Raw genomic sequence first — 13930 nt, 5'->3', positions numbered from 1 at the left:
ATTGATTAATAAAGGTAGATAATCGCATGTTAAATGTTTACTCTCAACAAACCAGAAAAAATAATACCCATTTTTTTAGGTTGTGGAACTCAGTAGCTGTGAAGAAACTCAAGCATTGGCCCTGAGAGTGGTACTCTCATTAATTAAATACAACCAACAGAGAATACAGGAACTAGAAAACTGTGATGGCCTTTCCATGATTCATCAGGTGTTAATCAAACAAAAATGCGCTGTTGGCTTTCACATTTTGAAGGTATGTCCTCATAAAGTTTATTCTCCCAATTTCATGTGCCATTTTTTGTCTCTCCAGTAACAACAGAGCCTGTGTTTCCGCTATTCCTGAAGAATGAAGCAATCACAATAGTATAAATTTAATCAAACTGAGGGACTCTTCTGGTTTTTTTAAATCATTTAAATACTTACGTTTTTATTTTATTTAAAACTAAATAAGAAGAGTAAGAGGAAAAAATAAAGTTGTAGAATTTTAGGTCTGCATGAGCCCAGAGACCTGTCCTCTGCCGACCCCCATCCTCTGGATGGAGGAATGGAGACCCTCAGAGACGCTGTTGTTGCTTCTGCTTCCCAGTCTGCAGACGCCTGGTGCTGAGCATTTCCATGAGGTCGTGCTGCTGTACAGTCAGTGTCTGAAAGCCATCTTAGCTCTTATTACAATCTAGTTGTCGTCATATATCTAAAACCCTTTCTAGCCAAAAGCAGTTAGTAACGTTGCGAGAGTATTTCTCTAGGAGGGTCCAGTGCTGAAGCAAAAGACATCACCTCAGCCTGTGCCCCGACCCCAGTCTTCACACTGGTGAGATCAAAACACTTGCGGCATGAATCCTTGCCACTTTTTGGGAAAGGTTCTATAGCCTAACAGATTTATTGAATTTAAAAAATAAAAACAGAATGTGGCTTATTTTACCTCATGTTTGGAACTGAGTAATCATGTACAAATATTTAGAAGTTTGTTTTTTCTAATTATTTGAATTGTTTTGCAAAACAAATTAAAGATACTTTGTGAAATTTTTAAATTATTCACCAGTTTTCCTTTGGATTTAATGTTAAGATTGCTAAGATTGAAAGCTTAATGTTTCTGCTGAACTTTGGAATTAATCGATTACTAATGAGGCTTGTGTTGATGTTAATTTTCCATAGACCCTTCTCGAAGGTTGCTGTAGTGAAGATATTATTCATATCAATGAGAATGGAGAGTTTAAATTAGATGTGGAGTCCAAAGCTATAATCCAGGATGTTAAACTGCTTGAGGAGCTATTGCTTGACTGGAAGATATGGAATAGAGCAGAGGCACGTATTTTTTTTTATGGTAAAAAAACACATGACATAAGTTTATTCTCTTAACACTTTTTAAGTGTACAGTACAGTGTTAACTATATACATGTGTTGTGCAGTGCATCTCTAGAACCTTTTCATGCTGCTTGACTGAAACTACCCACTGAGCAATAGCTCCTCATTTCTCCCTCCCCCCAGTCCCTGGCAACCAACATTCTACTTTCTGTTTCTATGAGTTTGATTACTTTAGATACTTCATTTAAGTGGAATCATTCAGTACCTGTGACTGGTTTGTCTCACTTAGCATTATGTCTTCAAAGTTTATGCATGTTTTAGCATATGACAAAATTTTTAAGACTGAAAAGTGTTCCATTGTATGTATATGCCAAATTTTCTTTATCCATTCACCTGTTGATTGACATATGGGTTACTTCCCTATCTTGGCTATTGTGAATAATGTTGCAATAAACATGGGAGTGTAAATGTCCCTTCAAGATCTTGTTTTCAGTTCTTTTGAATGTGCAAACCCAGAAGTAAGGTTGCTGAATCATATAGTGGTTCTATTTTTAATTTTTTGAGGAATCTCCATACAACTTGCTGTAAAAGCTGCACCATTTTACCATCCCACTAACAATGTGCAAGGCTTCGAATTTATCTGCATCCTCACTAACAATTGTTATTTTGTGTTTTGGTTTTCTTTTTTTTTTGATAGTGGCCATTCTCTTGGGTGTGAGGTGACATCTTATTGTGGTTTTGATTTTCATTCCCCTGATGATTAGTGATGGTTAGTGTCTTTTCATGTACCTCTTAGCCATTTGTGTATCTTTGTAAAGATGTCCATTTAGGTTCTCTGGCCATTTTTTAATTGGTTTATTTGATTTTTTGGTTATTGGGTTTTAGGAGTTTTAATATATTTTGGATATTAATCCCTTATCTGATGTATGGTTTGCAAATATTTGTTCCTATTCTGTCAATTGTCTCCTTTACTGCACAGAGAGCCATGTACTTCTAAATATTCATCTAATCCTTCTTCTGGAGAACAGAACAAATTACTGCTTCAATGCAATACTCATTGTAAATGGAAATGTGAAGGTTATTTCCCATGCAAGTTTTTGAGCAGCCTTGAGTAATGCTGGATCAGAATCAGAACTCAGGCTGGAGAACATGGGGCACATTTGAGTCAGTTGGAGACTTGCATTTACCATAAACTCTGAAAGGGGATCCTGCTAAGAGTCTGGGGAATCAGACCAAGGAGAGGGAAATGGACGCATGTTTGAGAGGTGGAGCCAGGTTTCCCCAGGGGCACAGAGCTGTGCCAGGGTATGCAGGGCAAGGCCGTGAAGTCTTGGCCTCATCGTACACATAAGCTGAGGAGCATGGTTTGATCAGCTCTGGGCACAGCATCTCAACAACGTGATGGATGGGCTGGTCTTCACGGGGACCCAGCCAGGGAATGAATACAGAGCTGTTTCCTTTCTGCCCAGGTTCTAAACACTCGTCAGAGTATATAGGCTCATGCAGACTTCTTAGTGCTAGTGTACAACGGAGATTGTCTGGAGTGATTTAGACTATAAAAACATTATCATCAAACATAATTAAAGACCAGTTTAAAGTGTATACCTTTAGAATTTTAAAAGAAGTGGTTATTTTCAAATTTAGCAATAGTCAAAAAAATTTACTCATTATCAGTGAGTTGTGAAGCTGAAAGGAAGTTTGCTAATCTATCATTAATAAAAATAAATTTTGATCAAATGTGTTAGAGGAAAGAATTATTTTCCTATTGTTTCTATAGAAAATTCTATTGCAAAAGTGCTGTCATATGAAAAGTCAAAGAATATGCAGCCATAAGACTTAGGGAAAAGGATTAGAGAGGCATGTCAAGCAGCTAGCTACACTGTTGCTTTTTCTGGATCTTATTGGTGACTTTTTAAAACTTTGTAATTTGTTGTGATTTCTCATCTGAATAAAAACTTTCATAATAAAAAGCCATATATATGTAGATATGAAAGTGTAATGTTGCGAGAAGAGAAAGCAAATGAATATAATTACAGCATATAGTAAACAAACTGGATCAAAGGCAGCATAAACATAAACATACAGTGAGGAATGAGCTCAATCGTAGATTAGAAGATCTAACCTAATAAATGTTGGACAGTTGTTTTAGTATTTCAAAGGAGGATGCTAATTTGGGGTGGTTTGATTAAAAAACAAAATATTTTTATTGAATTTAAAAGTGATATAAATACTTGTGTGGGTCTTAAATAGGTTTCTTTTCTAATTTTAATTGGATTTGTTTTTGTTTTTTTTGTTGTGGGTGTCTGTTTATTTTAGCACTATTCCATTTGGTGTTGTTTTCAAACCTGAATCAAGTTTTCTTACTTGGACTGCCTTGTGTTCCAGTTTTCTATGCCATTTTTTTAGGGCATCTTGGTCCATCTCATGAAGAGAGCGGCCGTGGGTAGAACAGTAGAATTGTGTGATAAAGCTGTCAGTTCCTTGGCCTTTGATTGTCCATTACCATCAGGTAATGGAAGCAGAGAATTCTATTATTTGGGATTAGAAGTAAATTAATCCAAAAAATGCAGAATTTTCACATTGTCAGTGGTTTTTTCCAATTTAGTACAAGTTTTAAAATTGTTTGATTAAATGCTATATACACAAATTAACATTTAAGTTTATATATTTTTAATAATGCTTTTTGAAAATAAATTGTCAACAATTATATTGAAAAGGTCTGTTTCTCTATACTGAATACATTTCAAGATAATTCACTTTTTGAAAATACTATCCACCATTTTATACCACAGGAAAGTTAATGTATTAAAGCACCTAATGCCATGTTTCATGTAATATACATGTTTAAAAACAACATTTTGACAAAGAAAAAAAATGTAGCCCAGGAATAAAGATTTGCTTTCTGTACAGCTTTAATCTGTGACCCCTAATTTATACACACTGGTAACCTGATCTATTGTGTGTCCTCTGAAGAGCATGTGGCGTGTTCTTCAGTCACTGTGTACTAACGGGTGTGTGCTTGCTTCCTCAGCCAGGTGTTTGGGAAACTCTGCTAGCGGCTCTGGAAGTGCTCATCCGAGCAGATCACCAACAGCAGATGTTCAACGTTAAGCAGTTATTGAAAGCACGAGTTGTTCATCACTTTCTCCTGACTTGTCAGGTTTTACAGGTACTTTTCATATAGCTTTACTTTTGGAGACTTTTTTTTGCCATTACCTCTGTTTAATACCTCAGTACTATGAACTCAAATTTTTGTGGGACTCTCAATGGAATTTTCTTCTTTTCCCTCGTCCCTATTCTCCCGGATCCCTTCTTCCGACAGATAGTATGAGAATTTCTCAACCCCTGCCTCTTGCAGTTTGATCTTCACACTGTCATTGTTCCTAACTCAATTACAAAAGAATAACAACTACTGAATTTCTGAGATGTTTCTTTATATTGGGATGTAATAATAATGTTGTAGTCTCTTGAACATCAACAGTAGTGAAAGTTTAACGTGTTCCAAGTTTTGCACAGTGGCAGGATCGTAGCTGATGAGGTTTATCTGAGACGCGATTATTGTCAACCAAACCTTGTTCTACATTCCTGAAATAACAAGTACAATTAACCCTTTCCCCTTTCTCTATTCTGAAGATACACGATTTGTCAGTTTTATGTTGATTATGACATCAGTTTATTTCTCTCTATAAACCTCCTGAAGGCAGCGATAACATTTTTGCTCATCACACTGTAACTCTAGTGCCTGGTACATACAGACACCAATATACAGGGTGGGGCAAAAGTAGGTTTACTGAGGTGCCTATAAAAGTAGGTCATTATTTTCCATAGGAATACCTACAAACCTATTTTTGCCACACCCCGTATTTGTTGAATGAATGACTGCTAAAAAAAAAACAACAACACTATTTAGTCTTTCTTGGCCACTGTGGTAAATTAGACTCCTCTCTTCGGGAATATCATAAAATGCTCACAGACTTCTTGCTTACTGAGTATTTTATGTATCACTTACATGTCAGTGGTCTTCTAGATCACTTTCTTTGTATATCCATTTAGAAACTTGTTGGTCAATTTTCAGTGAATTAATCTGACATTGTGAAGTTCTTATTCAGTCTTACCATGTCAGAAAAGTAACACATAAATTTGGATATTTCAATATATATTCTCACTTTCATATTATTTCTAAAATGCTAGAAAAATCTAGGTACTACTCTTTTCCTGAAAAAGTGTATTTCTTTATCCTTCTTCATTCAAAGAGCCTGTTTATTAAATTGACATTTATTAACAATAGAGTTATGTTATGTGTTGTGTGAATTACTTAAAGAAATGAACTCAGTTGTTGCCTTTAAGGTATCTTAGAGTATTTAAGGGAGATTATCGTTGGTGACATATTCGATGTGAGGCAGTTCCACTAGGTCATGTGTGTAATATGGAGACCTGAATTTGGGTGATAAGAATTGGCACAAATATGAAGGAGCTCAACTCTGTTTAAGTATAAGCTGCAGGAGAATCACATATACCATGTAAAATTTCCCCCTGGGGGACTAGAGGAATGGCAGCACTGTCCAGGAAAGAACGAAACATGCCATTTTGTTGTTCATACCCTCTGCATTTGAAATTACAGTGGATGTTCAGTGGCAGTGACCGCTAGGCACTGAGATGGGCAGGATTGGAGGTGGGAGCCAATTACAGAGCGAGGTTGGGATTGGTCTGCACTGGTGAAGGGCGAAGCCCTGGGATAGATGGGCAGTAGAGATAAATAAGTGTATCGAGAGGAGCATGCACCTCAGGAAGCACCCATCTCAGCGTGTGGAGGACAAAGGAGATACAGACAGAGACGCAGAAAGTCGTCGAAGAGAGAGCCGTCCAGAAAGAGGCGGTCTCTGCGCCAAATGGTGCAGAAGCTCGGAGAGCATGCAGATGTGAAGGGCCGTTGGCTTGGCTGTTCTGAATGGCTGGCAGGATTTCAGAAGACGAAGAAAAGCCAAATGTTGGGGACTTTAGGCAGTATGTGCAGTAGAATCATTGGAAGCAGTGAGAATAAATAATAAATGAAAAGTCCAGCAGCAAAAGAAAAAAGAAACCGAATGTTAAAGAAAGGGTTCCAGCAGGTCAAGTTCAGGGATTTTTCTCTTTTAATGAAATAGGACACCAGTGACATTTGTAAGGAGTCCGTGGAGAGGGCAAGATTGCAGAAACAGGGGCTGGGATGGGCTTAGGAATGAATGACTGAGGTGGCAACCAGGAGATTTGGGACAGTTCATTTTAGAAAAAGAGCAGCTGGTCATAACAGAAATAGCACCAGGCTGGAAGTCGGGGGACCTGGAGACCTGTGTTCTCATCTTGACGTGGCCAAGGGGTTTTGTGCTTCTTCTGCAGACTCAGCGTTCTCTTCTTGCATCTGAGGCAGTCAGACTAAACTGTGTCCAAGTTACCATCTAGATGTCCCGTTTGCTGATTGAGCAATACGCAGAGCAAGAGAAGAAGAGTGGATGCTGAGATAGATGTTCGGGCATGGGAGAGGGAGGATGAGGATGTTTAGCTCCCTTCGCCTTCATCTAGAGGCTGCTGCTACCCATGGAGGATACAGTTTCTTTATAGCCATCTCTACTCTCAGTAATTCCCCAGCAGTCTGCCGGGTCTCATTATTCCAGGCAGCAGATGACACCATGGAAGGATGGCAGAGGTCTAAGTGCCACACTACTTGCGTGTTTTCTGTGTGGTTCAAGTTGTCATATACATAACCACTTTGAGCCTTTGTGTTCTAGAAATGAGGGATAAAGCCTCTCAGAGCTGCTGTAAAAAGTGCTTTGTAAACTGGGGCACACCGTGTTAATATCATTGGTTTTGTCTATCAGAAATTTCTCCAGTCCCATAGGAGCAGAAGTGGTAGTGATTGCAGTGATCATAGTGCCAATAGTAGTAACGCCTACTTGTGGGGCACTGTCATTTATTCTTAATACAACCCTCTGAAGTAATATGGGTATTATCCCCATATTAGACTGTGAGGTGTGGAGTTAGGAACCCTGCCCGAGGTCACACAGCTGGTGAGCGAAGGGGCCAGGTGTAAACCTAGGCAGTTTGAGTCCCTGCTTGGGGGTGCTGCGCTACGGCTTTGCCTCAGTCAATTAAGATGAATGGGCTAGAATTAAATTGCCATGGGTTTTAATGAGTTTTTAATAACAGAATTGCTTGAAGTTCAAGTTACTATTTCTTTCTTAAAAGGAATATCTTTCATAAATGAAAAATGTTGGTTGACAGTTCTCGTTAAATCTAAAGAGAGTTTGATTTTTATTTTTTCAGGAACACAAAGAGGGGCAGCTTACATCCATACCCCTAGAGGTTTGTAGATCATTTGTGAAAATTATAGCAGAAGTCCTTGGATCTCCTCCAGACTTGGAATTATTGACAATTATCTTCAATTTCCTTTTGGCAGTTCACCCTCCTACTAATACTTATGTTTGTCACAACCCAACAAACTTCTACTTTTCTTTGCATATAGGTAAGTATAATCATTTTTGTCAGATCTTGGCTATCTCCATTTTTGTTTTTCCTTTCCACTTCATCCGCATTTGTTTGAAGGTCATCGAATGGCCTGTGTGTGCTACAGAGTGCCCTAAGGCTGTGGCTGGGCCAGGGCAGAGGGCGGGGAAGTGGCCCAGGCGTGGCTCTGCCTTCAGGGAAGCCAAAAGCCCAGGAGGAGACAGGAGGCACCAGGAGAGAGGCACTACCCACACAGAAGTGAATGAAAGCTCTAGGCACAGATGAGACCACTGAAGAAAAGTAGAGAGAGAGAAGGAAAAGGAAGCCAAGGATAGAACTATTGGTGATAACACTATTGAGAGGGCAGGATGAGAAAGAGTCATCAGTGCAAAAGAAAGATGGACTAATGAGACTTTTAAAAGAACTAGGAAAAGGTAACATGGTAAGAAAGCAAGCAAGACTGTACCTATGAGAAAGCTAGATAGTAAACGTAGAGAGGAAAAATGGTTGTGAAACAGCCGTTTAAAGAAATGGAATAAATTAATTCAGCAGCAGTAAAAATCCACATGAAATTAGACAGCATGATTTTGTGTTAGGTTCAGCATTCATTTAGTGATTAAAGTACCATCAAGATTCTGAGTACAGAGTAATTGCAAAAATGAGTAAAATATGGTTCCCTCTCTTAAGGACCTCACAGCCTAGAAGAGGGGAGGGAGACATGAACAGACCCATCACATTGTGGAAAGCAGGGTGGTGGAAACCTTTGGTTTTCTGGTAACATAAAGGGTGGTGAGGGCTGTTTCCTGAGGAGGCACTGACTGCTTCAAGGCGAAGGGAGGGCCTCCCCAGGCACAGCAAACAGCCCGAGAAGGAACTGTGAGAAGTAGTTGTTGTGAAGGTGTAATATAAAAAAAACTGCTGGAAAGGGGTCTGGGGACAGCTCACAGAGATTCTTGCAGACAGCATGCAAGTGCGGAGTGGTAAGCAGGCCACAGAGAGCCACTGGGAGGTTTTCGGCAGGGAGTGGCATTTGCTAGACAGAACACTGTGGCAGGGAGGATTGGAGGTGGCCATGTGTCCGTCATGAGAACCATTTAGAAGTCTGTGACAGTAATCCAGGTCAGAAGGGAGTAGAGCCTATGTTCTAGGACCGTGCAAGGGCTCGGAAGAGTCCAGGAAGCAGGAAAGAAAGCCACAGAACCTGGAGACTGACTTGATGTCGGTAAAGGAAAGGCAGTGTTCAAAGGTGGCCCCAGGTTTCTGCGTAGGAAACGGGCCCTTCTACCAAACCAGAGAACAGAACAGGAGTGAATTTAGGGCAGAACGATGATTCAGGTTTAGATTTGTTGCATTTATGTTGCGTTTAAGAAATCAAGCCGTTGAATTTACAAGTATGAGGCTCAGGAAGGAAGATGAAGCTGTATTTATGAATTCTGGAGTCATTTTGGACCTTGTAGGAGATATATAAAAATATAATACACAGCCCTTTCCTCAGTGAATGAGAAGGTGAACAGTCTCCTCAGAGAGATCAGATTAACATAAAAATGGACAGCTGGCTGTTCAAGTGTAGAAACAACAGCAGGAATTCAAGGAAAATAGTAGTAGTCCACAAAAATGTCTATAGTAAGAAACTGTCCGGTACTCACAGATCAAACATACATTAATATAAAGTATGCCATATTTTTCATTTTGAACATCTTTTGTAATTTTGTAAAAATTTGTATTTAATGATTTGCTTTTACAGTTGAAGTTTTGTTTTATCCTTTTTAAAAATTTTACTACCTCACAATTTTTTTTGATTCTAGATGGCAAGATCTTCCAGGAGAAAGTGGAGTCGATCGTGTCCCTGAGGCATTCTAGCAGCGGAGGGAAGGCTGTCCCCGGCCCCGGGCTGACGGTCATAAGCCCGTCAGCTTTTACTGCCTCAGCACCTGAAGGTAAAAATAATGAGAATGAAAGTATAAACCTCCCCAATTTAGTTCTGAGTAGTAGCAGATATATAAAGTGTCCATGTTTCAGCACTACAGTACAAACTGATATTCAGATTAAATAAATGAAAGGCTACACTCAAAAATTATAGAATCCATTTCACTTTCTAGTGTCAATGACCCTCACTTGGTGTAACAGGAGATGCTCAGGAGAACTTAGGAAATAATGGGCTCGTGCTGTCTTACTCTGCACCTCTCTGTCTCCTCTTACAGTCATTTGTCTTTAAGCTTCTGATGTATTTTCCTACTGTCTTCGGAAGCTTTGTTTGGCTCACCCTTTCCTCCTACCTAAACATATCATTCTAGACAAGTTCACTTGCCGTGAGAATGGCCATCCAATAGTCCAGCCTCATAGTCATTGACCCTGGGGACCTGTCCCTCTATTTTGTCTGCCAGTATGGGTACGTCTGTCCTGCACTTCGTCTCAGCAGGAGCGCTTCCCACCTCCCTAATATCAGGCGCCTGCCTTCTGGATTCTTGTTACCCTCCCAGGTTTCCCTCTGCCTGTTTTCCTTATCCAGCCTAGATCCCTTGAACCAGTAGTTTTCCGAACACTGTCTTCAGTTTTCTTGTCCTCTCTGCCTTCTTGGCCTTCTTGGCCTAAAAACAGCACCCTTGCCTCCATCTCTCCATACTCACTGCCGAGAGCTGCTGGAGGAAGTCATGGCGGAGTTCCCGCCGTGACGAGGGTCTCCACCCGCGGCCAGCCTTTCATGCTGGCTGCCCTTGACTTTCCTAGTTTTCAGAATTAATTCCCTCTCCTGTTTTCATAGCAAGTATGTTCAAGTCTTTAAGCTGACAATGCTTTGCTACCTTCCTGATTTACTCCTCACAGACTTCCTCATCTCTACCATTATAAAGAAAAAACAGGTGCGTGTGTCCTGGCTGTGAACTGGCTGTGCATCTTCCTTTGCTGACTGCTGGGCGTTGCTTTGATCGTCAGCCCCATCTGGTCTTGTCACGGGCTGCAGTACAAATTATTAAACACTGCAGCTGAGGTTGAGATACATGGGCATGAATCTCCAGTTTCTCTCCTAAAGTGTTTCAGTTATTCTCTAGTACATTTTATAGCCTTGCATTATACTATTTTAAGGCTGTGTTTTAATTAATTTTATTTTATAGCAAATGTCTATTTTAAAAGTCATTGTACATCATTCTGGAACATTTTCAAATACAGTCATTTTCCCCAGCTCTTTGAACAGAATCTTTTAGCAGGCTTAGCCCTCCAGCCACAATCCAGAAATAACTAGGAAAAACATCTGAGCTGTGGAGCTATTTTATTAGCACAAAGTCTGTGCCCTAAAGCAGTTCATTCAGTGCCCATTTATTCTATATGAAGGCTTCGCCGGTTTTAGCCTGTGAAAAATCAGCCGGGGAGCTTGTTAAATAAAACAGATTCCTGGGCCTGCATAGAGCTGGGGTGGAACCTGCGCATGTGCGTCCCTAACAGTCATGCAGGGGGCGCTGGTCTGCAGACCACACCATAGCATGCACTTATATCTCCTGCTCTTAGAATGAGGGATTTTTTCTGGTCTCCTTCATAGAATATTAGAAGCTAATAGGAGCGCTATAGCAAGAAGGGAAAAAAATGATTGCTTCTCACTAATAGCAGCAAGAAGTGACTACAGAAATGGAGAGAGAGAACGGCCTAGGTTCACTCAGTCTAATAATAATGACAACGAGACAATGATTACTGCCATTTACCGGGCACCTGTTCTGTGCCAGGCACTGTGCTTGGCACATCGCAAATACCTCACTTAAGCCTTACAGCAGCCTCAAGATAGATACTTCCAGATGCTTACTTTACATTTGTAGAAACCAGTACTCATGGAATTAAGTGGTTTGCCCAAAAACACCGGACTAACGGAACGATCACCTGACTCCACTTATAGCTGCAAAGCCCATTCTTTCCATTATGTCAAACTACATCCTAGTAACTGCAGGGGAATTAAGTTTTACTTAATTCACTTGATTCCACTACAGTAGAATCATCAGTCCTCATGATTTTGAGTCATTCTATCAATACTGTATTTTGTTAAGTAGCTAGGAAAAGACAGAGTTTTGGAAGATTTTAATAAAAAGTAGTTAAAAGAAAAATAATTCTGGCACTTGAGAATTTCAAACATTAGTTACTAGGAATATTGATTGTATGGATTCTTTAACGGTGCCGGATGAACAGGTTATTGCTCTGGTTGTGACTGGTAGTGTAGAAAGGAAGTGCTCCCACTTAACAGGCAGTATTTTTCTGTCTACTCTTACCAGGAAGCAGTTCCCCCCAAATTATTCCACTGCAGAAGGCTGCCAGCCTGCGGCGCTCTAGAAGCCTGCCAGCACTTCCTGCCTCTCCTCTAATGCGGCCACAGAAACTGACAGCAAGCTCAGACGGCGGCATCGACAGGTTACAGAGTGCTGCAAGCGATCACGTTGCTGCTCGGCCCGTGAAAGGGCGTCCTCCGGGGAGTTCAGAGACACTGAAAAGAGGCGAAGAGGACACATTCCTCAGTAGCTGTGAGTCTGCAAAAGCTGTGTGTGAGGTGGAAGCTGTCCCTTCAGGACAAGCCTCTGTCACTGGTGGCCCCAAAGGAACATCGGAGTTTCCAGCCAAAGGAGATCACAAAGAGTTGGAAGCGGAACCCAGAACAGATGGTGACAGCCCTGGGGATGAGTCCTGCCCACGCCGCCCTGATTACCTGAGGGGGCTGGCCTCATTCCAGCAAAGCCACAGCACCACTGCGAGCCTGGGGCTGGCTTTTCCTTCACAGAACGGGTCCACAGCCGTCAGCCGCTGGCCAAGTCTTGTTGACAGGAGCACTGAGGACTGGGAAAACTTAGCCTTTTCTCCTGGTTATGAGCCAAACCGCAATCGAACTGCAAATGCTCTCAGGTACTCACATGTTTTTGCACGTTGACCCCCCCCTTCTACATTTTTTACTATTCTTTTAAGAATTCTATACTTGTAGAAATGTCTTCATTTTGTCACTTCTTACAATACGAGGAGGGACTCAAAAAACCGGAATTATCTTCTGGAGTGCGGGCCCCTGTAGTACAGACCTCCCCCTCTAGGTGAGTGTTCTAGGAACCCATCAGTACCAGTGGACCAGCTGGCATTGTTGTGAGAGGCTGAGTTTGGCTTCAGGAAATTATTTTTTTGAAGACTCTTTCAGTGCGTTTGCCCATTTCATGATGGGTGATTTACAAGTGCATCTGCCTAAGTCTTACTGAGTGTTTAGCAGTTTCTGACCAAAGCAGCATGACCCCCATACTCCACCCTCCCTCCCTGTTCACCTAATCTTCCCCCAAGTGACATTTTGTTTGTTTCCCTGAATGAAAAAAGTCCTCAAAGGGAAACATTTTGCTGATGTGGAAAAAATGGCAGAAACACTAAAGGGCATCAAAATTGACAAGTTCAAAAACTGTATTGAACAGTGGAAAAAAGTCTCAATAGGTGTATTACATCAAATGGAGGGTACTTTGAAGGTGACTGCAGTTTAAACATGTAAGAATAAATACACAGTTTTTTATTAAAAATTCTGTTTTGGGGTCTCCCCTCAAAAAACATTTTAATGACAAACAGAAAGATACCTTCCTCCTTATTTTAATGCTGGGTAATATTGAATTACACATTTAACAAAAAGCTTAAACCATAAATAGTTCTCAAGAAAACAGTCTTGTGTTTTATTTAATTCTTATGGTTATTAGAGAAAAACTCTTCAGGTCATGGAAATTATAAGAGTTAGTTTTCTTCCAGAAGTCTCTCAAGTAGCACAGTCCAAGAAACTGCGAGGACAGAAATGTCTTACGTGTCCTGCCCAACATAGTAGACACTGGCCACGTGTGCCTGTTGAGCACTTGAAGTGTGGCTAGTGCAAAGGAAGAGCAGAATTTTCTTTAATCCTCTCCCAAGGAAATGTCTATTAATTTTAGAGACAGGGCAAGGATGTAAGAGAGAAACATGGCTCAGCTGCCTCCCGTACACCACTGCACTGACCAGGGATCAAACCCACAACCTAGGTATGTGCCCTGACCAGGGATCAAACCCACAACTTTTTGTGTACAGGACAATGCTCCAATGAACTGAGCCACCCGGCCAGGGCAAGGAGCTGAATATTTTAAATTTAATTTTAAATAGTTTAAATAGCACCAGTGGCTAGTGACTA

General features: G+C 40.7%; 1 protein-coding gene across 1 annotated transcript in view; it reads left to right on the top strand.

Moving 5' to 3' along the window:
* LYST (lysosomal trafficking regulator) overlaps positions 1 to 13930 on the top strand; it is a 131282-nt gene that overhangs the window by 43475 nt on the left and 73877 nt on the right. Inside the window, exons 17-22 of the mRNA XM_054575499.1 lie at positions 80 to 253; positions 1156 to 1305; positions 4337 to 4474; positions 7606 to 7804; positions 9591 to 9722; positions 12036 to 12657. Coding sequence (XP_054431474.1) covers positions 80 to 253; positions 1156 to 1305; positions 4337 to 4474; positions 7606 to 7804; positions 9591 to 9722; positions 12036 to 12657 — 1415 coding nt within the window. The remainder of the gene's footprint in view (positions 1 to 79; positions 254 to 1155; positions 1306 to 4336; positions 4475 to 7605; positions 7805 to 9590; positions 9723 to 12035; positions 12658 to 13930) is intronic.

This window comes from Pteronotus mesoamericanus, unplaced genomic scaffold (assembly GCF_021234165.1).
Source record: "Pteronotus mesoamericanus isolate MK-2021 breed Mesoamerican mustached bat unplaced genomic scaffold, CSHL_Meso_final contig_303, whole genome shotgun sequence".
NCBI lineage: Eukaryota > Metazoa > Chordata > Mammalia > Chiroptera > Mormoopidae > Pteronotus > Pteronotus mesoamericanus.
The sequence above is the reverse complement of the archived record's forward strand: the minus strand, read 5'-3'. Positions and strand labels throughout refer to the sequence as shown.